The 25,367-nt window shown below is 39.5% G+C and overlaps 1 protein-coding gene across 3 annotated transcripts; it reads right to left on the bottom strand.

Annotated features, from left to right (window-relative positions):
- Positions 1 to 100: 100 nt before the first annotated feature.
- Positions 101 to 25,286, bottom strand: phactr3a (phosphatase and actin regulator 3a). Of its 3 annotated transcripts, none has more exons than XM_043225161.1 (12): positions 24,182 to 25,286; positions 10,151 to 10,312; positions 7,749 to 7,904; positions 7,168 to 7,380; positions 6,866 to 7,085; positions 6,630 to 6,772; positions 6,370 to 6,523; positions 2,361 to 2,416; positions 1,784 to 1,845; positions 1,240 to 1,380; positions 930 to 1,006; positions 101 to 683 (listed from the first exon to the last, which is right to left on the bottom strand). In XM_043225161.1, exons 1-12 carry the CDS (start codon positions 24,285 to 24,287, stop codon positions 668 to 670), a joined length of 1,506 nt encoding a protein of 501 aa, XP_043081096.1. In that variant the 5' UTR covers positions 24,288 to 25,286; the 3' UTR covers positions 101 to 667. The 3 variants fall into 3 exon arrangements, with proteins under 3 accessions (XP_043081096.1, XP_043081098.1, XP_043081097.1); XM_043225163.1 differs by lacking the exon at positions 24,182 to 25,286 and adding an exon at positions 10,908 to 10,927; XM_043225162.1 differs by lacking the exon at positions 930 to 1,006.
- Positions 25,287 to 25,367: the final 81 nt, after the last annotated feature.

Here is a 25,367-nt window from a genome sequence, read left to right as displayed (position 1 = left end):
GCAGCCTTGGTGAGCATAAGAGACTTTCAAAAACATCAACAGCCCTTAACTGTAGTGTGCGTGTATATAATCAAACCTAAAAAAAACCACAACACAGAAGTATTTCCAAAATTGTATTTTGAAGACAAGTAGTGCTTACAAAGTTTTTTTTTTTGTTTGTTTGTTTTTTTTTCAAGTGATGACATGAACAACCCTGTTCAAACTGACTTTTGTACAGTAAATATGAAATTCATTTATAGCAGGCTTATTAACCCTCAAGTATTTTGTATTTTTTTTCTTTTTATCTTGTTTTTTTTTTTTTTTTTACTTTTTTTTTTTTTCAGAGTGGAGCTGGTTACATGTACACAAACATTTACCCCGAAACTGATTCGTCTTTTCTTAGCGGTCACTGAAATGCAGTCCGGTTATAAAAACATCAAAAGTCCTCCGCCGCTCCACTCTGTCAGCCCCAGGTTAAATGTGTCCGCAGATGTTCTTCAGGTTTCTCCTGTGGCCGCCCGCGGTGGAGACGCAGCCCCCAGCGCTAACCCTTCCCACGCACCTCTCGGCCCCGGGCGCTGGAAGAATAAGGGAATCCCATGGTCGAAGCCATGGCTCTGGAAGAGGCTCCTCCAGGATTTCAACGAACGCCGCTCTCAGCATTTTCTTCACAGAAGAAAACCCCCTCTTAGGGCCTGTGAAACCTGATCGAGAGGAGACGAATCAACAAAGGTGCCTTTCGCAATCGCGACCGGCAACAGCAATCGGTTATTTTTAGTAAGATCGTGCGTGAGAGCTCTAAACGGCCGCTGACGTCCCGATTGGGCGCGCTATCCAAAACCCGCTCGGGGTCGAGGCGACACGCTGGTGGTTTTTACACGCGGGCGCTTTTGTGTGGCTGTCGTTTTTTGGTTTTGTGGATGTAAAAATAGCGCGGGGCGCATACTGACCTCGTTAGGTGTTTGCTCGAAGCGTGGACCTCCATCTCGGTGCTTTTGAACTCGTTCAGCTCTTTACGGATGGCCGCCTGCGGAATCGCAAATAAAAGCCACTTAAGCGCATCCTCGAGTGACATGCGCGCTCCGTAATGAGTCGGTCGAGACTACTGACACAAATCAGAGCGCTTTTTAGCGAATGCAACTGGGCTTAGAAACCTTGAGAGGACCGGCGAGACTCAAGGAGAGCCCGTTTGGCTCCGTGCGCTCTTATTGAATTAAAGACCGGCCGTGCGTTTGCTGAGGTCGGCTCTTCGTCTCGTACCTTGTCAGCCGCGGACAGTCTTGTCCAGGGTTTGTCGGCTCTCCTGTCGTAGTCCTGGGCTTTGGCCACCTCCACGTAGTCACTGAAGCGGATCAGAATCTTTCTCTCTCTTAGCTCATCGACTGTCGGCCTCTGGTTGAGCTGCGGGACGGACAAAACAAAGCAAATTCTCAACATCGCTGGTCCATAAAGTCGCTTTAACTTTCGGGAAAATAAAGCTTTTTGTTGAAAGTTAATTGGCATAGAGGTTGGCTTTCTTCTCTATGCTGCTTTATCTGTATTTTTACCGTTCGGTTCGTTCCCCTTCCACCCAGTCATTCTCGAGAGGCGTAAACAAAGCAAGAAGAAAAACATACGAGCAAAGTTCTTGAATCTTAAAAAACTCGGCTTGTCATCGAACAGCTCCAGACGGTGTTTTATGTCTTATTGCAAGTAATAATATTTTCAGCAGCAGCACTTTACAGACCGACGGCCTCCTTACCACCAAAATCTGAAAAATACAGCACGCATGCCACTGAAATGAACCTGAAGAGAGCGTGTTTACCTTTCTGTTGAGTCTCTGTTTGATCTCTCTTCTTTCCTCCTGCTCCGTCTGATCGTTCCTCTCTGAAAGAGCCGGAGGTGCACGACAGACATTAACAAATGTTATTGCAATCATGATATTATTACTGTTCAATATCAAACGATATTCCAAATGACTTTTATTTCAACTGTTGCTCATGTTATTTGCTATTAGCTATTAATAATACACACACACATAATATAACAACGTATATTTAACAAAATAAACCAGTATGAGATGAAGTAATTAAGTACTGTTTTAATTATTAAAATGCTATTTAATATATGTAACATTTATTTATTCATGAAATATAAAAAATAGAACACTATTTGTATTGTATATTGCATACTGTTATTATCATTGATGTAGCTACATACTAACAACACCAATAAAATATATCTATTAAACAAATGCTATTATCATTACTATGGACCAGAAATAGTGGTTTTATTATTTTTGATACGATTATTCTTCACAAACAATTGTCGATGCATGCATTCATTGGTTATTTACATTTCCGCGGACGCTGCTCGTTTCTCTCACGCATCCTAATACTCACGTTTCAGAATGTTTCTGCTCTCCAGCTCTTCAACGGCCGGCCGCTGACTGAGTCTCCTGCGGAGAAAGACGAGAATCAGGTTTTGAACCATGCCGTCCCGCGCTGAAGCGGCTCGGTGAGATCCACAGGGGACGCTCAGAGTCTCCCCGTCCTTTGTGTACAGCCCGGCAGCTGTTACTCCGCATCTGGATGCGAAACGCCAGGGTTTTGAGCACCTTTGCTGAATGAAACGCCAACTAAAAGCGGCGCCGATGAGCGGTAAAGTGCGCTCGCGCTTGTTGTGGTTTTTTGAACAGACAGGCGCGCGCGGAGTCAGCGCTGCTCCACGCGCTCTTTGTCATGCGCTCTGTCTCTCGCCTTTGTAGTAACCCACTAATTAGGTTAAGTGAGTCTTTTTATTGTTTGAGAATCACTTATCTGAATATAATGTGATGGCAAATGACATTTAGAAAGGAACTGATCAAAGAAACGAAGTCATCCCTACGCAGAAGCCTATGTCTTCATATATATTAGAAATATTAGAAACCCTATAGTGAGTTTTATTTGATCACAATTACATGAAGGTTGTGAATATAAAAAAATGTATATATATTTATGTGTGTGTGTGGATATTGTTTAATTGGCAATCAATTTGCAGCTTTCCCTGTCACTAATCTTACTTTTTATCCTCTTATATATAGTCTGCTATATTTATATAAATAAATTAAATCTGTATTGTAATTTAAGGAAATTTTAAAAGCCGAATAAATAAACCTTGCATTGAAGTATGGTTTGTTAGTATAGATGGCCAAGACACGACTATACAAATCTGAAATGTGAGGGTGTAAAAAAAATCATTTTAATATGGAGAAAATAGTCTTTAAAGTTGTCCAAATGAAGTCCTTAATCGCATATTTCTAATCATAAATTTTGTTGTAATATATTTATGGTAGGAAATATGATCTTAATGATTTTTGACATAAAAGACAAAGCCATGCAATGTATTGTTAAAGCTATACTTGTGTCTGGTTTTGTGATCCAGGGTCACAGATATAGCTGGGATGACTCAGCTCAGTTATGATTTGCATTAGACGGTAAAAATGACATAAAATCGCATTTCATTTAATGGAAAATTGCTGTCCGGCTTCTTCCAAATGCACTATTCATTTGAAATACCTTGCTACGCAAAGCTATATATTGAGATCTGATTAATTATAAGGCATTTACCGGCATTATTTGGCTGCTGTCACTCATATGAGCTGAGTAAGACGGGATTCCAGCAGATGTGGTGGCGTTAATATTTCATGAACTGAAATGGAGAACTACTCCCAAAGCCCCTTTGGAAGCTGCCTGGATATTATTGACCTGTATCACGAGTTGCCTAGCAACAGTAGCTTCCCCGTGAATACTGAAACAAAGAAAATCTACCCGAGCAACGCAGGAAGCTCGTGCTATCGGTCCGCATTATGCACCGGTCATTAATCAGGCCGGTTTAATTAACGGACGGATGGCAGTGCACTTTATCCAAACATCTTTCCATCAATTAGGAGGAGCTTCTATGAGCGCTACAGTAAAGTACGGCCGCGTTTGGTATTCGCCGTGGCGTGCAGGGTGGAGGTAGAGATGGAGGAGGGGAGCATGCACTAGCATCCATTATTCACCAGTCTGAGCTCTAAAAATAGCTCCAGCCGTGTCTTTCTTCGGTGGTGGAGTAGGGCACGGCAAGCCAAAGATAGGAAGGTCATGACATGCTGCTGCAGCAAAGTGTCATTGCGCGTTTAGCTCAGACTTCAACTTGTCCCGCAGGTGCACTGACCGTCACACTTCACCGCTGGCCTAGATCAAGTGGACGGCACCCGTCAGACCTCAACCTGAATACTGTCTCAATACTGTACATGTTCCTGGGATTACTGTCAACTGTTTATCAGCGCGTGCTAATCATAAGAAGAAAAAATGTCTTTATAAGATGCTCTAATAACATGCTTTGCGTCTGAAACGACCGTTCTTCTCGGCTGACCTGAAGTGACCTGATCCTTCTCATTTTTTCATGCATTCGTTCCATTGATATACTGTCAATTACAAAATGGCTCAAAAAAATATCAAAAAAATCAATTAGATTTTTAATTAAAAAATATTAATTAAAATATTAATATTAAAAAATTATACTATACATTTATGTTAAATTCAAATAGCGCTTTCCGAGCCATCTATGCAGGATTCAAGTGCATCTTTAAATATGATTTCTTAATTATAAAATATAGTGAAATTGCATGTGTTTTTACTGACAATCATTCCATTTAGTATATTTAATATGCGTTGACTAGAAATGTAATTAAATAATTCACTTCAAATTAAAGTTGAAATTAGGATCTGGTGTTTTGCACGTTTAATATGTGAACACGTCAGAACAAGTGTACGTCTTTAAAGCGTGACTAAATATGATTAAAACGTGATTTAAAATATGTTTTAAAGCAAAGCTGTTACGACACTTCGTGCTTAAGCGCGTTGGAAACAGTGGTGAAAGCGAACTCTCTTTAAAGCGAGCTTGGACATTTTATTACTATTATTTTGTCTGCATTTTGAGATACACATTCAATACAACAGAGTGCAGCAGCGCTTGTCCTGTTAAGGCTTTAGAAGCCATGAACTAAACCAATATACTTTATAAAATCTGTGTGTTACGTAATCAACCCTGTTTCCAGGAAAAACCAAGAAGGCACATGGCTTTGCCAAACCGAACCAAACCTCGACCTCTTAAGTGTAGCAATTTAAAGAGCATAAACACACACACGGTGAACCCTATGATTCCAATTAGAGGTTTTAACAGGGCCTTGCTCGTGGGAAATACGCGCTAGCATCTAACACATCCAGTTATTCACATGTGACTCGATTATTTTAGTTTATTAACTTTCCGAATGCGAAAACTTTCTCACTCTTAAAAGTCACTTTTTCAGTGAGCATCATATGCATGAATCTGTAAAACGTGCATCTAACGTAAACACCTGCACCGACGCAGTGTCTGCTTTCTCCTCAAATTCTTCTCTGAATCACATCTTTGTTACAAACCACTCATGGTTCTCACGTTACGTAACTCAGGATGACCACTTACCATCGCTGCTCAAAATATTTCAGCACCTCGTGTCTCTCGCCGAGCGAAGCTCTTAAAACTTGAATTAACCCGGACACAATCAGTGCTTCTTCTAAAAGGGCTCAAGACTTATTCTGACAAGATCTACAGCTGTTTTCTGTTTTTCAGACACTACGTCGTTTCCATCAGAAGTGCCATTGTGAAAATGTAAATATGCATCAAAAAGCGAAACAAAACTAAGTGTAGCATAAAACCAGGCAGCACGACGCAGCAAAGCAAAAGACACGACTAAACGCGAAACCAAACAAAAACGCAAGCAAAGCCAAACGAATGAAAAAAGCAAAACGCAAAGTAAAACGAAACAAGTTCAAAGCTAGACCAAACACCACAACGAGGGAAAAGGCAAAAATCTAACCGCGAGGGAAACAAGCAAAGGTAACGAAAAAACAAGCGAAATAAGAAGCAAAACAACGCAAGGAAACAAAACTCAACAGGTAAATAAACAAAACATAATGCTGAGAAAACGAAACAACAGAATCCAGCAGAGCAAAACAAAAGAAAACTCAAAGCAATAAACTGCAAAACAGCACGGCAATGGAAAACAAAGAGTGAAGTCAAAGGCAGGTGATGCAGTCAAACAGGAATGAATGAAAAGCTGTAGTGGATTTATTCACTTGTTCATACAATCCTAATGTGATGCAGGTCAAGAGATCTGCTGTCCTCAACAGAGGACGCTCAACTAGAGAGCCGAGCAATTAATAGATTAAAAAAAAACTATAGCTAATGAACATTAGAATAAATTAGATTTTTCTGGCCAAAAAAAGCATTCAGCAGTCTCCCGAAGCTGTCTTTCCACGTACTTCCAAAAATATCCTGAAGAGGGCAGTGTGATATTTGATAAACTCACATTTACAGTACAGTCGAGATATATTTCTGGCTTACTTGGCGAGCTTCATTTCAATCTGCTGACGGATCTCCTGTCTCTCCTGGTCACTCCGCGCAGGAAAAATGTTCCTGTCCTCCAGCTCCTGTTTGCTGGGACGGTTCCGAAGCTTCACGGCCAGCAGCTCCTTCCTCATCCTCCTTGGCAATGTGCCTGCGCGCGTTTGCAATGCGATGTAAAAACACAACGATACAATCACGATGCAATGGCGGGTTCTAACTGACAAATCGTTGCTATTGTTGCTGTGCCGTAAACCCACCAGAAATGACAGAATCGTTCCAGCTGTCGATGTCGTAGATGATTCCTGAAGCGTCGGTGAAGCAGTGGTCCTGTCGAACATTTTCTTTGTTTTCCTCTGCTTCCTTTCTGCTCTCACCACCTCCGCTTGGCTCTCGTTCGATGCTGAAGGAAGGAAAGAAAAGAGACACACTGTGAGGTGATACAATAAGAATAACTTCTGAAATATAAAAATAATAATAATAGTAACCCGTTTACCTGTCCTGCCTGAGCTTTGTAGCCAGCGCTCGGTGCAGTTCTTCTATTATACAGCTAGGGGGCAACGGCGGGTGTATGCTACCTATATGCGGCGACCCCACGGGATTAGTAAAAGGCCCTCTTAAAACCACAGGACTGGGGCCGTCAGAGACTCTAGGCAGTTCTTTTTGGAGAAAAGAGTTCGAATGAGGCACTGATGCGATGGCGACTTTACCTGGGTCTGCGGAAGCAAGAAGACGCATTGACGCGCTGCAATACCATCTAATGATTTTGTCTGATTTCATAAGTGAAAATGAGCACACCTTCCTCCGAGCTTGGATGAGAAACGAGATTGCAGTGGCCGCTCGGAGGAGACTGTTCCTGCAGTTCATCGTCCTCATCTTCCTCTCCGTCTTCTTCGTCTTCCTCGAGGTCTTCGTTCTCATTTACAGAAGGAACCGCCTCCTCGTCCTCGTCCTCGTCCTCGTTTGAATTTGGCTCTTCCGTTGGCTCGCTGTCCTGTACAGAATCCACCACTGATGGGAAACATAAAAAAAACGCTTTAAATGATCAGGAAGAGAATTCAGGGATGTGGCTAATCAGATTATATTTGCAAAAAATAATGAATGTTTCCAGACAGGTTTCCCGACCACTTCCCTTATAGTCTACTACTGGCTCAAACAGTTATGCCCACCCCAAACCCAAATGTTTTAAATAAATCAGTTTCTCCAGTCTTCAGTGTCACATGATCCTTCAGAGATCATTCCATTCAACTCATCATTCAACTGTTAATAAACAACAGAATTTTTGATCAAATAAATACACCTTTGCTAAGCATAAGGCTTTATTATTTTGACCAGTATACTTATTGCGTATACGTGTATACATGATAAAGAGCACTCACTGGTAGGGAGATTGTCTTGCTCCGAGCTGAGGTACTCCATGCTACTGATGCTGAGAATGGGCCCCTGAGAGCCAGGCAGACGGATCTCAGCATCGGAGATGCCCTGGATGGGAGAGCTGGGGTCTGGAGAGTGAAGTCCACAGGCCAAGGCCACATCTGCACACAGAGGAACAACGCACGAGATCGCTCAACTCATAAACATTCATCACCATAGGTAGTTATGCAACATATATGTACGCACGACCGGTTTCCTTCACACACTCGCGTAGCTCCATCTGTGCCATCTTCCGGATGTGATGATGTGGGTAGGTGTTTGTGACTTGGTCACTTGGGGATGTTATTTGAGATTTTCATGGCGGTGCTAGATTGCCAGTAGCTATTCTGCCAAACCTCTGGCTCCTGGTGTGTGGTTCTCAACTCCAAATTATCTCTAGTAAAATGCCAGGGGTTCGTGTATGGCTACTGTTTCCCGAAGCGCTATGCAGACGGGCCCTGTCAGGGTTTAGAGCCATGTTAAACACAGACCTAAATATAAGATTTACGTATTTGAATTGAATGTACTATACTGTATTTAAATCCAATAAAAGTGATTCATAGGTGTATATCTTCATACAGAAATATTCCTGAGTGCGGTCACAATGCTACTTTAAACGAAATGGTCCAATAACAGATCTAGAAACGCGCGTCATTTTTTCCCCCAAAAGAACAAAATGTCAAAGATGCTTTATTAAATTAATTCATTTGCATTTTGGATTGGTGGATCGAAACCTGAATTTGACATTTTCAGAACTACATCTTCATTGTTATATCCTTGTTGCGATGAACCTTCACTTCGAAAGAAGAATGAAGCAATGAAACGTCACAGGGTTGACTTTGCCTGCTCGTTACCGATCTTAACGCCATCAGATGTCTAGCATTCCTCCCTCATTCTCTGCACGCATCTACTATCATTTGTGTATCACTTCCTCCGCTAACCTCAACCGAACGATTATGATATTGTCTCATTATGTAACTAAACTGTTTCTAAAGCTGTCTGCTATCAGTACACTCATTTCACGCTTGATTAACAGATCTCTTGCCTCTGGCACTGCTCCATTAGAACTAAAAACTGCCGCTGACACCCTAATTCTCAGGAAACTTTGTCTAGGTCCCTCTGTGTTAAATAATTATAGACATATCGCAAACCTCTGCTGAACAGAGCTCTTGCTTCTCGACTACCACACCAAGTGCCTTACGTTCTGTACGAGCCGTACCAGGCAGAATATTGTCCTTTATATACAGTAACCGGGACAGCTCTCTGCAGGGCCATAATTGACCTCTTCCTTTCTGCTGAATCAGGGGTGCTTAATATTCAACTCCTTCTGGACCTCAAGTCTTTATTGGATTCTGTCATTTAGATGTTGGCATCACTGACACTGGAAACTCTCCTCTGGTTTGGTTCTTCAATGACAAACACAAGTTTCTCCAAGCACTCCTGTTATCTGCGGCGTCCCCCAGGGCTCTGTTCTAGGTCCTCTTTCTTTTAGCTCAAGCATAGATATTAGTGAAATGCTAGTTATTTAAAATTCTGGCCGACAATTATTTTCACGTTATGGCCAATAACCAACAAATGGTTGATGTAAATTTTTTATATATTAAATATTAATATTTTATTGCGTCAATGAATTCTAATTAAAAACCTAGAAACTGAAACAAGTCATTTTAAACAGCAGAATTTAATTTAGGCATCACAACATTATAATGTGCAGCATAGAAATGGATATTAATTTTAAGATTTGTTTAAGATTACATTCAGCAGTATAATTAAATGAAAATTAGCTTTTATATATATATATATATATATATATATATATATATATATATATATATATATATATATATCCTAATTTTGTAAGTTTGTTTTCTTCTAATATTTTGTGACACCTGACTTGCAATATTTCTCTTTTTAATAATCTCTGTGTCACAGTGAGGTTGGGGGAAGGAGCACTCAACGAGAATATAACTTTAAACTGTTTTTAATCTTCCACAAAAGCGTAAATATTAATACGGCCAGGCAAGCAGGTCAACAGACCGGAACCACACACACACACACACACACACACATATATATACAAGACCGGACCATTTAACATTGAACTTATATAGAACAAAGGAAACGACTTAATTTACTCAACACACCTGAACACAATAAGACAATCAACTGAAGACAGAAAGTAGGTCACACAGAGCACATGGGACGTGAAAAACAACAACAAACAGCCCAGACACGTGACGCTCTGTTTGACTGTTATGCATTGGAAAGAAAGTTATATTTTTTTAAATAAAAGGTACTTTTACATTACTCAACCCTTAGAAAAAGATTGAATTAAAATAAAAGGGCAACAAAGACCGGCTTGTCTTACCTGTAGAGCTCTGCTTCAGCTTCTCATTTTTCTTTTTCCTCCATTTCCACGGCCTGAAAATACGGCCCAGCGTGGCCAGCTTGCTGTGGCGCCGGATGGGAGGGGTGTGGACTCCACTCACCAAACAGCTGGAGCGCAGCACCTTCTGCTGCTCCATCACATCTGTACGACACAGGACAGATAGGAACCGTCAGCATCTAGCAGTGACATCCAATGCTACGACAGATGATACCGATTTGATCATTTATACAGAGGCTCGGGGCACGTCCATGAAACTGCAACTGGCTGCTTCATTTAGAAAAGCACCTAATATGATTGGGGCCATGTTTCAGTGGATTTGTTAGTCTAAAGCCCATTCTGCTCATTTGAAACTACAGAGCAGATTATAAAACAGACGGTGACACACTAATCGACCTATGGAGAAAGTCAGATGAACTTTAAGGACCCCACCGAAACAAATTTGAATGTTTCGTTTTTTACAATCTTTAGAAGCACTTAGCAACACTTTAGTATAGGAACCAATACTCTCTATTAACCAGTTGCTTGTTAACATGCATATTATTAAAATATTGTCTGTGTGTATTAGCAGTTATAAAACACATATTTTGCATGAGCTTATTCTACACTTATTCTATTATATTTGAATGAGGACGGGTATTTTTTTTTTATTTTTGCTCGTGTAAATCTCTCATCAGGGAAAACGGTTCGTGAATGACACCCTTTCCTACTCGCACGAAGACCATTACAAAGCACGAACCTTTCGAATGCAGTCTATTTCAGCGAAAGCAGACGTTATCCCAAATACATCTGCCTACGTGAACACACGCAGCCATGCAGCTGAGAAGAAGTCACAAGAACAATTGCATATTTTACCATACAAAGCCCCTACAACACCCACAGCAGCATCATATCCTTCAGCAGACTAGACCTAATCCTTTTAAATATGCACACGCAGGAAAAGCTCCATTCATAGAGCAAATGAGTCAACGCTCTGCGAAACGCTCTGTTACTGAAATAGTGTAGTGTGGGCAGGGGCATCGAGAGAGTGCCGTCACAAACCCAGAGGCGCCACGCTGCGTCTTTCTGATCATTGACCGTACAAGAAAAGAAGCGGGTCAATCGGCTGAGCGTCTCTGCCTAAGTAACCGGCGGTATATGGAATCCAGGTCAAGCCTAAAAACCGCGCGGCGCGGCGAGTCAGCAAAGCCAGGGTCAGCAAAGCCTAGCTGTTACTATGGTTACTGCTCCTCCAGATGCAGCGGCAGCAGAGCAAAGCCCCCTCGGAGGCAGAATCCGAGCGCCGTATGAGGGGCCGCCACTGTCTTACGAAAGGGAGGATGGGGAAACGGGCAGGGGAGGGGGGAACGGGGGTCTGTTGCTATACGGAAGCGCTTGCAGAAGACCTCCGTCAGCCAATCAGCGCCTGGCCTTTCTTAACATATAATATCAAGCACACTGGCCCTTTTCTTCAATGCGGGGAGGTGCGTTACAAGTGGCTGGACAATCTGCTGAAATGCAAAACGGAATAAAAATGCTAATTTATGCAATATTAGAAGCTAATATTAATATATCGTCGGGTGAGGTAGCAGCGGATTTGGAACGGTTTACGCCACACCGGTTATTAAGGAGCGCGGTCGTGAAAGCAGGGGAGTAGTAAATATGTCTGTCAATATTTGAATGAATATCTGTACCGTTATTCACGGAGTAAGCGGCATAAGAGCAAAGCGCAGCGTTTTATGAGCAGAGAGCCAGTCAGCACATAGGCCTGCATGCTGGCTGTGTGCCACAGATGCCCACGTTACCGATATCTCAGAAACACCTGCCAAATTCCTGCCAAAACCGCTGATATAAGACCGAATGGACATATATATCCTGCATACAGGGTGTATTAATACTAGAAGCATTATAATACAATACAGGATACAGTACAATATAATACAGAGCACAACACACCCACTTTTATTGTAAGAGTAATCTTGACACAGTGCTGTGTATATAACATAAAAACTACGATTAAAAAACTAAAGACAATTAAAAAAAAAAAAAAACTAAATATATGGACATATTTTAAGAACAAAAATTATTCAAAATGACACGAAAACTCAAAGACAAAAAAATACAATTCCAAAAATATTAACAAAATCTATAATAGTAAATCAGCAATTCTAAAATAACACTACATATGTCAGATCCAGGTTCTACCACTGAAGAAGAACACATCTTGAAACATGATAATACAAAATAAATATATAAATAAAAGGGAGATCATGTTAAGTAATCCTGCCTGGTTTGATTTGGGCTGCTTTAGAAGTTCATATCCTTTTTTTATCAAAGGCGTTTATCTCCGCCGCAGCTCGTTACAAAACACTTCAAACATGGTTTTAAAGAGGTGGATATCTGTTTGATTAACAAACCCAGACCACAAAGAGACTGAGAGACGCTGCAAAACCCTTTTTAACACTGAAGATTGGAAAATACTGATTATAGCTTTGTCAGCAGATCTAAACGGCTTTGGTCTGCGGCCCCCTTTACGCCCGACATTAATATGTGCTTACGATAAACTTGTTTGATTCCCATTAGTTTTTACCGGTAAAATAAGTATAATGAAGTACGCAAAAAGCATTCTGAACATCCCCAGCATGTCTTACGATGCCTGAAAATCAACCACTATGCATGTTAACATGTCTGTCAGAAACTTAGGCTGGTGGTCGGTTGGAATATCAGAACTAAAAGCGTCAATATAACATACTTATGGGCATCGGTCTCTTCACTGAACACTTAGAATTAAATAATTATTAACTTGTAATCCGCCTGTTTTTACATCCACGTCATTTGAACATCACAGCATCGATGTCTGTCAAAAAGTAACACGCACAATACACAGCAGTATGAGATTCATTACTTGGTAAATCCGTATTACCGGATGTTTCGACTACGACATGGCTTTCCGAGAAGCAAGGAAAAATGGCGGAAATGAACATGTTGTCCGTCAAAGACGATAACATACATAATACATAGTGTACATGAGCATAAATGTATTCTTCACCAGCTTTTAATGATATGTAGGTAAGATAAAGATAAAAGATGATTCATTTTTACATGCTTTTTGCATTTAATTACCCCTTAGTAGCCTTAAAAGCAACGTACCGTACAATTCTTGATTGAATAAATATTTATAAGAGAAATTATGCATCAAAAAGACAACATTTGTCTGTCATTCAGAAGAACGTTTTGAAATGTAGCTCGGGCGAAACACTCGGGAGAATATAAAACCGCTTTATATCAAACAAACTATTTCAAGTTTTCAGAATTCAGTTTTAACCTCTACACTCAGACGCGACGGATGCCTTATTTAATAAAGCTCCTTGGCTCTTAGGCTTTAAGTAAATGTATGTAAATGTAATAGAGTTGCTTACGGCCTGTCCTCTGAGGCTTGTTTTGGAGATGCTGACCATATAAACAGGCAGCGGGCAAAACCCATTTGTCTGCAGCAGATAGATACTAAGAGCTTGTTATTGTAATGTCACCCCAGAGATGAAAGTGAGAGATTGAGAATATTATTCAATTCATCAATGACTGAAGACTAAAGATGCAATCATAGCAGACACATGAACGTGGGACTCATTGTAAGTGATCGGGCCGAGGGGGCCTACATAAGTTGTGCTGCTTAGGGCTGATCCGAGACCCGTTTATTTTTATTTTATTTTATATAACCAGTGTAAACAAATATTCCATTGCATAAAGAGGCCCTATACAAATATGTTCTTGTTCTTTAATTAATAGAATCAGGTCTTTGAGGACATTTTCTTTGGCTTATGCTATTTATATAAACATGCTACTGTTACATTTATTTGATCAAATTGCCAAACAGTAATATATAAAGTTATTACAGTTAAAAATAACCGTTTTCTTTTTAAAAATGCATTTCTTCTTGTGCAGGACAGGATCCTTCAGAGATCATTCGTAATTGCTGATTTAACATTTCTTATTATTGCCAATGTTAAAAGCATTTTTTGGATTGCTGAATGTAACAGCATTTATTAAAATGAATGCATCCTGGATGAATAAAAGTATTACTTTCTTAGGGCCTAACAAACCTTTAGCTTTTTAATCATGTATTTATTATATGCGCTTAAAATAAAACAGCCGCTCTACATTCAAAGCACAATAAAAGCGGTGCAGAGATTCAGATATATAAAATAAAATATCGCGAAAAAAAAACGAATTCAAAACGACTGCACAGACCAACGCAGGGAGATCAACAAGCGTTAAAGGAAGTACTTTCAGTCGGTCCTGCTTTTAACAGATCAAAGAGAAAGAAAAATATCATTTTTAATGTTTCAGTCAGTCGGTCGGAGGGTAAAATAATAATCTTTTGATCAACCAAACAGACCAACAAAAGCATTTAAGACCCCAACATTATAAAAATGTACATTTTTCGATAAATGACAGGCACATAACCAGACGCACGTTAGTCTGTATTATCAACATTTTTCAGAAATCATAAGAGCAGGTAGTTTAGTGTGAGAAATGAACAGTTCCTGTCCTCCAACGAAAGAAACCCCATAGTTTACCCCCTGGCTCAACAACTGTGCAGCCATCTGTCAGAAGACAACTGCCTGCGGTGTAGCCTCCTCGAGATGCTATAAGTGGAACAGACTAAATAACAAGTCTCTGACGTGACTGAAAGGGACTCGAGACAGCTCCAAGCTTTGGCCAGCGTTACTTGGGAAAAGCAACAGTAGCTTCTGACATCAAGCAGACCTCTCTGTTCTCTGCGACATCCAGGGCCTGACGCTGACTTACGAGACCGAGCTGTGAGGACGCTGTCTCTGTGTGGGGACGAGTCACGGAAGAGGAAGAAACAACGCCGAGCGCTACGGCATCTGACGATACCAAATGCATGCTGGGTATGAGATGGTGGACATTGTCCTCTGAACAGGAATCTGTTGTGTGGATTTTGCCCTCTGTAAGATAAAGTGGAAGTTGTTGAATTCGCTACTAACCTAGTAATAAACAAGTTTCACGTTAATGTGAGGTTCCTTATAACCTGTTAATAGACACTGTATTTTATATTGAAATATGAATGTTTTACACATATTACGGCACTTTTGACATTTTGTCGCTCTGTTTAATTATAACGATATTGCAGCGGGTGCCTAATATAGATTGAAAATGGACAAAAACGTAATTTTATTCACACGCTTTTATTATTTTGAGAGTGATCTGAATACTTGCGGCTTTTGCTGCAGTTCTATAGACGTTTTGCCCTCCAGGTCTTCGAGCCGGTCACGTGACCGAACACTTTGGACGGGTTTGGAATAACTTGAGAGCAATAAGCCAGAATCATCATTTTCGGGTGAACTGCGTCTTTAACTGTCCTTTCCTAACCGGCCAAGCCTTATCTCGCTCTGATTCTTACTGGTAATCAGAAGAAGTGATAACTGCTCCATTAGATTCATTTATTCAGCTTAATTTACTTCCTTAACTGGCTGACTGTGTCATTCAGACCAGCATTTAACCGGATATCTGTCTGTTTGTAGTGCTTGATAAAGCAAGAGAATGAATATGATGATGAATATGAGCCCATTAAATGTCCTTTCCTTTTTTTCCACAATTTCTAAAGAAGTCAATAGCGATTGGTCATGATTTATGTGTCACAGTAATAGGTCGGGTTCGGGTCACCCGGCTTATATCGCTGAATGTTTGATGAAGCCTCAAGCAAGCCTTTACAACATCAGACAGGTTAATGTTTTGAGGATTTCCATTTATATTCATAATCCATTTATATTCATATAATGACCTTTGGTGCACACCATCATGATCAGCTTATCAAGGAAATCTTTCATCTATAAAATTCTGTCTTTCCGGATCGTTTTCCGCTACAATCAGGTATGCATTGGATAATATACTGTGTAAAATTACTGTTTACAAAGTGGCTCTACACAGACTAAATATATCCCGAGCATCCTCCTTAAAAACTGCAGTGCACCAAACTACAATTTACAGAAATGAGTGACAGTGGAGCAGGTCCGAGCTGCTGTGATTGTGTGGAGGTGGGAACTCATTTGCATTAGCATTTCTGGGACCATGTATATGTTAAATGAGGTATTGGTGCAGGTTATGTTTAAGCTATTTTAAAGAGAAAGTTCACCTCAAAAAAATTAATTCTGTCACAAATTACTCACCCTCATGTCATCACAAACACGTAAGAGCTTCGTTCATCTTCAGAACACAAATGCTAATATTTTATCTAATCTAATCGAATAGCTTTCGACTGGAAATCGACCAGAAATCGACTGGTTTGCGTCTCATACCAAACATAATTCTACTCATAAACATAACCAGTGAAGACACTTCCGGACACGGCAAACACAAATAAAACTCACTTGATTCGCGTTTCGCATCAAAAACCTTGGTGGCTCGTCTTAATATTAGCACAGAACGCATTAAGAAGCCACGAGAGAGAAGCTAGATGGCCATTGTTGAGAGTGTATCGTCTGTATTTGTGGCAGTAATCTGTCCCGGGTCGCTCTCTGTGGTGCTGAAGCCCTGCTCAAAACCAGTCCCCCATCGGCCCACATTACCCACAATGCACGTCTAGCTCCTGCAGCGCACGCAGCTTTCAGCGTCAAAGATGTGAGACATTCATATACGCTGAGCGCGATTGCATACGTCAAGTCAATCGCAGAGTGACACATTGATAACGCGTCTTGAAAAGCGCCTCGCGGGCGTGTGATGCTTCAGAATAGAAATACGCCTTAATGCTCGCCGTGAGTATCTCCAAATGTGTGTATTTGCTCTTTAGAGATCCTCATTGACTCTCTGGTGAGTCACTTGAAGTCGTTTCCATCCGTCTGTGTCTCTCTTCATTGTTTTTTTTTTTTTTTCCCCTCCCCCCGTTTCCCCTCCGCTCACACCCACTCAGCCTCTCTCTTTCTCTATCCTTCCCCTGACTCCGTCCTCCCGCCGTTAAACTGCATTACAGTCATGGTTTCACTTACACAAACAGACGCTTGGGTGACTTCGTCTCATCGGACAGCGCTGAAATTCATCGAATCGCGAACAGCACAATGAACTCAGGTTCAGCTGAGCTACGCCGTCCATCCAGCTTATGAATGAGAAATGAGCTTATGAAATATTTTAGATGGTTCAGGTACGCCGAAAGTGACACCCGCTCTTTCCGACAGCATTGCATTCAATATTAACTACATTTCCTCGCTCAATGGCTCAGCAAAAGCAGAGAGCCAAGATACAGAGATCTGTTGACTGTGCAGAACTGTGATTACAATTTGAACCCACATTATTCAGTCTAATGGCCTCCCGTGGGAAGGAGGGATCACTTTTCATTCAAAATTTTGGAGCTGGGAAGATTCTTTAATGCTTTTGATGGATACAGTAGGGGAAAAGGGTAAATTACAGTAAAAAAAATAGCAATGTTGAATGTTTCCAGCAGCCTTCAGGAATCATTATAATGTGCTGATTTACTGAAACATTTCTTATTACTAATGTTATTATCAAACAGTCATGCTGCTTCATATTTCTGTGCAAACTGTAAAACATATATTTTTTTCTGGATTCTGAAAGCTTGAAAGAACAACTTTATTGGTGTATTTATTGTCACTTTTGTAACAATTTAATGCATCCTTGCTCAATAAAAGTTGAAGATACATAAAAATAGTAAAATTATTCTGAGACTAATTCATCTAAATATTCTTACATCAATCATTTTCTTTTTTCTCCCTTATTTCAGGAGCACATTTGAGACTAAATTGATACATAAATGTTTCCTGAGATATGATTTTTTTAAATACAACTTTGTTGTAGTTGTAATTTAATATATTTTTATTTTCTAATATTTTTTTTCTTCATTTATTAATTTCATAATTATTATTTATTTATTATTATTTGACAAATTTGAGCCAAACTTGATATTGTTTTATTAGAAACATATTAGATAAAATAGATACTTAAATGGTATATAAATGTAAAAAAATGTATAAAATTATATATATATATATATATATATATATATATATATATATATATATATATATATATATATATATATATATATATATAATATAATAAAATTATATATATATATATATATATATATATATACACACACACATTTAAATTTTTGGTGGCAATTTTATTGTATATTAACTGTACAGTAATTTCTTAGTACTATTGTTGTTATTATGCTCTGCGGTCTCTGCCTGTTGCCATCATCCTGGAAAATGTTAATACTCATGAGACTGAAGCTAACTTCTGCTTTGAGAGCTGTAGTAATCAAACGCTACGAGCGAAACGTCACTGTTTTCTACAAACCCAGTTCTGAATCCTCCCTCTCTCTTTCACTGTCACACATACAAGCTCAAAAAAACAAACTTTTTTTCCTCAGATATATACACAACTGAAAAGACGGCCTGTCATACGCCTTATCTGCTCTGTGTTGTATCTCTGGGGAGGTCGCTGAGCTTGTTGTTGTGTTCAGTTTTCACGCCTGAGGAGAGCTGGGAGCCGCTGAACTGTGCTTGACAAGGTCAGGTCTCGTCTCCTCTTGTACACTATGCAGTGCATATACCTTAGTCTGCATTAAGGAAAGACAATACCGAGCGGGAACGACACCTAAGGATTTTTATAGGCAGAAGTCACCGATGTATATGCATGAGAGAAATATTGCAACAGTGTTGTTATTAGCATCTTTGCAGCGGTTGGAAGCACTGTTGTTCATGCTTAGGGTTAGGGATTTGAACACCCTGCGCAAGTCCTGATCTTCAGCACATAGCAGTCTCACACATTTCAGCAACTGACACCTCATTATGTGGTTTGTTGTGAAAAGGTGTGATATTATTTTTCACATACTTGCACTGAAGGTGGCACCTAAACCAGGAGACCACAATATCACAAAGCGGTTGGCTTTATGGTTTCCAGCAAGCCAGTACACCCTAGCAACACCCTGGCAACCACCAACGTTTGCATTTTTGCATTTTTGTCTTATTACAACAATTGTTCTACATAGAAAAAAAAAACATTAACTTCGGGGGCCAAAAAAGCACTGGGACTTTGACTCCACCAGCAGGTGTATAAAAGGAGAAATATATAAAACATGTTTTATATTTAATATTTAATATGTGATATTGTGCTCTTACTGTGTATATGTATATATTTATTATGTATATATAAATGCACACACACAAATGTATATATTTAAGTAAAAATGTAAATGTATTTATATATATATATATATATATATATATATATATATATATATATATATATATATATATATATATATAAATATATAAATAAAAATGCTATAAATACATTTAAATATTTTCATAATATATATGTGTATTTATATATACATAATAAATATACACAGCACACACATTACATTTTTTAAAAATGTAATCAAATTTATTATTTAGTTTTATACTTTACATTTGTCAACATTATTTAGCTGGATATGCACCTTAATATTTTGAATGAACGAATATTATAAACTGCAAAACAAAATTATGTTTTTGTATTGCATACATTTATAAGAACAGACCATGATACAATTGTTAAATGGTGAAAATATTAAAGAGTCGGTTTAAAAAAGCAAGATATTGTAAAATATTGTACTTTACAGTATTTACAGTTAACCGTACTCTCAGCGCCACTAATACAAACTGCACAAGAACACACGAAAACAACACAGCAATTCCACACAATACTGTAGCTGTAATAAATATTGCTGCAAGCTGCAGTGAATCCATTCATTTTGGACTAAAGCTTTAATTTGCCAGCAAATTTGTAAAGATGCACTTGACTTGTCCTGTCAAAATTCATAATCACACAGATGCATTTCCGTCCTGATCTAAAGCATGACGCTGCCTAACAAAGAAAAAAGAGCGCTCTGGAGATATAACACATCACACAACTAATATCAGTGTCTCTTGTGGATACCAGATAAGTCAAATGAGGATCAAGATCTGTCAGCCAGGCTAAACTCTGAGCTTGTGTTTTCCTTGTTTCATCTAATATTCACCAGAACTTCATACCGAGGGCCCTTTATACTCTTAAAAGACAAAAACGATAGCAGCTCCTGCCTTTCAAAGAGAAACACGGGGAGACATCCACCAGATCCTTAAGAACGCAATCGCGGTCTGTCTAAAACAATGCCGTTTCGTGCAAATCCGAAGAGCCAAAGAAGCGAAGGACGCGTGAAAAGAAACATCAAGGACTTCGTGGGCCAGACCTTTGGCTCAGATGCTACACACACCCTGGTGAAGAAACGCTGGCCCCGGCAGCACCAGAGAAGCTGATGAGTCATAGCCACCGGCCTTTGCACCAGCCCCGGAGTAAGGTTGTGTGTTATTGACAAGACGCTTTCAAACACGCTCACACGTACAGCCAAGTAAGAGAGGGGGGATGATTTCTCTCGCTTCACATTTTCACCGGACGACGCAGAACGGACACCCAAAGAGATGAAGATATCGTCAAAGTGTCTCGATTAGCCCAAAACGTTCGCTTAACCTTACTTACGAAGTACAAACAAGCTTCATTTTCATCTCATTTTTCAAGGGCACAAGGTTCACCAAACTGTGAAGACGCTTTTAATGTGTGAAGAGGTGTGAAGTGAGCGGGGCGTCTATATTTAAGACTCTTTTAATGAACTTGTTGATAATCTTACGGGACGATGCCTGGGATTTACTGAAAGGAATCAGATCTCAGTCTGTGTCATTGTACTTTCGGGCAGAGCTTAAAAGGTTGAGGCATATCTGAGAGCTATGAGCCAGACAGGTATACGTTGTTCTAGAGGTTTAGACACATGAACCTTTTGAGGCATGACGTCCAGTAAAGCAGTCAAGACTTCTGTCTGTAGTCTCGCTATCAGTCAAATGATTCATTCAAATCAATAATAAATTATATTAATAAAGTGTTTTTTTGTTTACATGCTATGCGTGTGTGCTGTGTATATTTATTGTGTTTATATAAATACGTATTTTGCATGTTATATTCTTATATTTTATATTACATATGAATGTATTTAACATCTAAACACTTTTCTTAAATATATACAGGCATGTGTTTGTATTTATACACACACACATAATAAATATACACAGTATAATATTATATAAACTGAATGTATTTATTATTATTTGACAGCACTGGTCACTATATATGTCAAGATCAAAACGGTTGCTTCATTGACGTGATGATGGAAAAAAGACCAGTGAAATATAATACGATATTATATAATATAATACGAGACGCATTAAATTGATGACAGTGACAAAGACATTTATAATGTCTTTAATAATTTTGAATAAATTTCAAATATTGTGAACTTTCTACTCATCGACGTAAAACAAAAAGAATGATTGCTGAAGACACTGAAGGCTGAATAAATTACATTTTAAAATATATTCAAGTAGAAAACCGGCATTTTGAATAATAGTAATATTTCACGATATGTTTGTGGTGTATTTTGGTTTAAATAATCTTGGCCTCTGTGAGCAGAAGGTTTTTCAAAGAACCGATTAAAAAAACTAAAATGCAATAACGTATTGGGAAAAAAATATAAAAAAATGAAAGAAGTATATGTGGTAACTCCAGAGGAGTGAGCTGTTTTCTGGTTTGTGCTGTAATAGTGGAGGGGGTTATCTCCGTGTGAAGTTCAGAGCAGGATGCTGACGCAGGGACAGATATCCTCATAGAAACCCAAGGCATCCGTGAGTGGTGTGAAATGCTCATTGTTAAAATCGTGATGCAGCAGCGTGATCTACGTTTGATTAATGAACGTAGAGGATGATGCATGTCTGCGAGCCTATGAGTAACAGAAAGCAGGCCAGACTCACCCCGTCTCCCGTCTCTTAACAGCTCACACAGCTTTCTGAGCTCCGTCGCTTTCCCACCGTGCATTTCAATGCGAAGCTAATTCACTGAATGCCTTAGTTGGAAGGAAAACGTTAAAGCGGCGCTCAAATCAGCTCTTCTTCTGTTCGGCGTCTGCCCAAGATTAATCCAGAAAAGCATTTGCTCTGTATTTAAAGGCCTAAAAATACCTGTCTGTTGTAAAAAGCGCGCTGCCCGAGCGGAACGAAAGCACCTGCGGATGTCGAGATACATCTGATTCTCTCATCACTAAAAAGAGAGAAGGTTAACGCGACTCTCGGCCTCATTGATCGCTAGCACAGCCACGATGAAATAGCGGTCCCTGCAGAATAAACCAATAAAGCTAAAGGGGACACTGCGGGGGATTCAAAGAAGTCATCTTTATTGCAATAGATTTTATGTTCAGATTGAAAAAGATCTACTGATATTTTCTCTTACTCTTTCCCAAGACAGATTGCTCGGTCATTATGCGTTATTTCCATTGTGCAAAGCAAAGGTAAATCTCATTAAAGAATGTTTCATATTTCATATATATATATATATATATATATATATATATATATATATATATATATATATATGCAATTTTAGGACTATTCGAATATTTACTTTTTAATTAAAATTAACCACATAATTTGCCTCAAAATATTTACTTTGCCACTGTTACGGTATTCTTATTCTCGTTATAATTATAATAACAATACAATAACAAAGTGAACTGTTTTTAAATGTGCTGCAATATTGTGTATATATATTCTATATGATATATTTTTCATTTGTGCATGTATACAATATATAAAGTATATAGAGAGATGGTATATGTACAGTATATACAGACGTATATTTGTACAGTATATAATTATATACAGTATACACACATAGTAATAATAAAGTAATTAATTATTATTTTTTATTATATACACTTTACAGACAGAGAGTAATAAAGTCATTATTAAATATGTTCCTTTGACAATTAAGCACCCAAAAAGTCTGATTAAATGAAAAAAACTTAGCTTTTTCAATTCCTATTTTCCAAAACATAAATAGATTTCAAACATTACGTTTAAAAAAAATGTGAATAATAGAAAAAGTTCAAAACCGATGATTCTCTTTTTAACAATTAATGATTTAAAAAAATCTTTTTTTTAATTGTGAATTCCAATTAATCTCAAACAAACTTATTTTGACCGTAGGATAAAAAAACAACTCCAACGGCCTACCAACACAACAAAGCACAATATATTTATTCCTATTGCAAATTATTGCAAATAAACTCTTCATGTGTTGATAAGCAACACAATAACCGATGCGTGCATGGTAACTAAATAAGATGATGTTATTTTAATAGACTTTATGCTGAATGTGATTTGAAGAAACTACTACTTTCGCAGTACACCGAGTACTGATGTGCTCACTGTGCTATCTCTTTCTGCTCTCTTATTATAGCCCAGTCTCCCTGGCTCTGAATTTGGGCTGTAACGTGACCCGGGCTGTGTTTGATGAGACCGGCCCGCTCTGCAACGACAATGAACGCGAGCCGGCGATTTCGGGGCGCACCAAACAACTCCAAAGCCCAGACTCTCGGTCTGGAGAGCCCGCCGCCTCGGTTTCTCCGGGAGGACGCGCAGTCTCAGTGCGGAACGGAGGGGTCGGACACACCAGCCGATGTTGCCAAAGCAGCAAAAAAAAAAAAAAAAAAAAAAAAAAAAACGCATCTCGTTTCATCAGGTCCTCATCGGCAAACCTGTATCAAACGATCACAGAGACGCGCGGGCAAAGACGTGCGTGCGCGCGAGACAAAAGACGCCGAGGACCCTCCCTCGGTGAAAATAAAAAATAAAAAATAAAAAAAATAGCATCTAAACCTTTTCGTCCGCTCGTTTAAGCCACAGTTGGCACATAATCTCTAGACTGCCTGCTGTGCTGTTTTCAGTCACGGGGGATATTACTATGGTAGCCAGATGCATTTCATCGGGATACAGACGGAGCGTCAAATGCGGCGTAATTTGATTGATCTCAATCGAGCAGCGCGCAACGCCGAGGTGAAAAAGAAGTCAGGCTATTAACGCAGATTACGGAGCCACTCTCGCGTCCGAATGAAAAGCGCGTCTGCGGACAATGCGTGCGTCGCCTTACCTGCGCCGTGCGAGAGATCAATGCCGGACTCGCTGAGGATGTTCGGGTCACTTTGAGATCTGCCTCTGTGCAGAAGACATTTGTCTATTCCGTCCGATGAAGCCATGAGGAGCTATGAATAAAATATTGAAATCCCGTTCAGAGGCGGACAAACCCGACGGCGAGGCGGATGCGTCTCGGTCTAAGAGCATCCAGCGGCGGGCATGCTGAATTAAAACCCTTTACAGTGACTGTGTGTGTATGTGTGTGTGTGTGTGTGTGTGTGTGTGCGCGCGTGTGTGTGCGTGCATGAGGGAGCGAGACCGAGTGTGTCTGTCATGAGGGCTGGGGTATTTGTGTGTGTGTACGCGCGCGCGCAGATGCCACCTTTATCCACTTCACAATGACCCACTGACAAGCGAGCATCCGCTCTGAATCACAGGATGCTGGAGAACGACGCTTTTACGGCGTCTTTTTAAACGAATTCATTCATTTGGGCTTTTTTTTTTTTTTTACAGTAGCCGTGTTTCGTTCGGAACGAATCGGTGTCGTTGAAAGAATCGAATCTTTTGAGTCAACGAATCATTGCGGTTTCGTTCGCTTCCGTCTCTCGTTTTTGCGAAGCGCGTAAACGATTATCTGCCTTTAAAACGTGCTATAGCACGGGGAAGTCTTCGAGCGAGGCCTGGGACGTTTCATTATAGCGACTTTCATTCATTCCCTTGTCTTTTTACATACCCCACGGTGTTCCGTTTGGACAGAATCGGTGTTTTCCACGCAATCTGTCTTTTTAAAGTAAAACATATTTGTCTCGCTGAAGTCTCTCGACCAATTCCGACGGATGGCTTTATAAAAAACAGGCTTCGATTGAGTCGCGTGAGACATTTCGTGTTTCGAATCTTAACGCGATTCGGATTCAGTCGGATTCGGTTGGTGCAGGTGTTAAATGAAATCGGACATCTCGCTCAGGAACGAACTGAGCGAACTTCTGAGCGAACTGAGTGATCGTTTAAAGGAAAATAGGCCTACATTATTTCAGTCGACTCTGTGTTGTTAAACTGGTGGAGTGACTGACTGAATGATTCAAGAGAATCAATCAGAAACTCGTTGCAAGCCCTACCAGATATACATTTATATATATATATATATATATATATATATATATATATATATATATATATATATATATATATATATATATATATAT

The sequence above is a fragment of the Puntigrus tetrazona genome, chromosome 23, assembly GCF_018831695.1.
Source record: "Puntigrus tetrazona isolate hp1 chromosome 23, ASM1883169v1, whole genome shotgun sequence".
NCBI lineage: Eukaryota > Metazoa > Chordata > Actinopteri > Cypriniformes > Cyprinidae > Puntigrus > Puntigrus tetrazona.
This window is presented reverse-complemented; position numbering and strand designations above follow the sequence as displayed.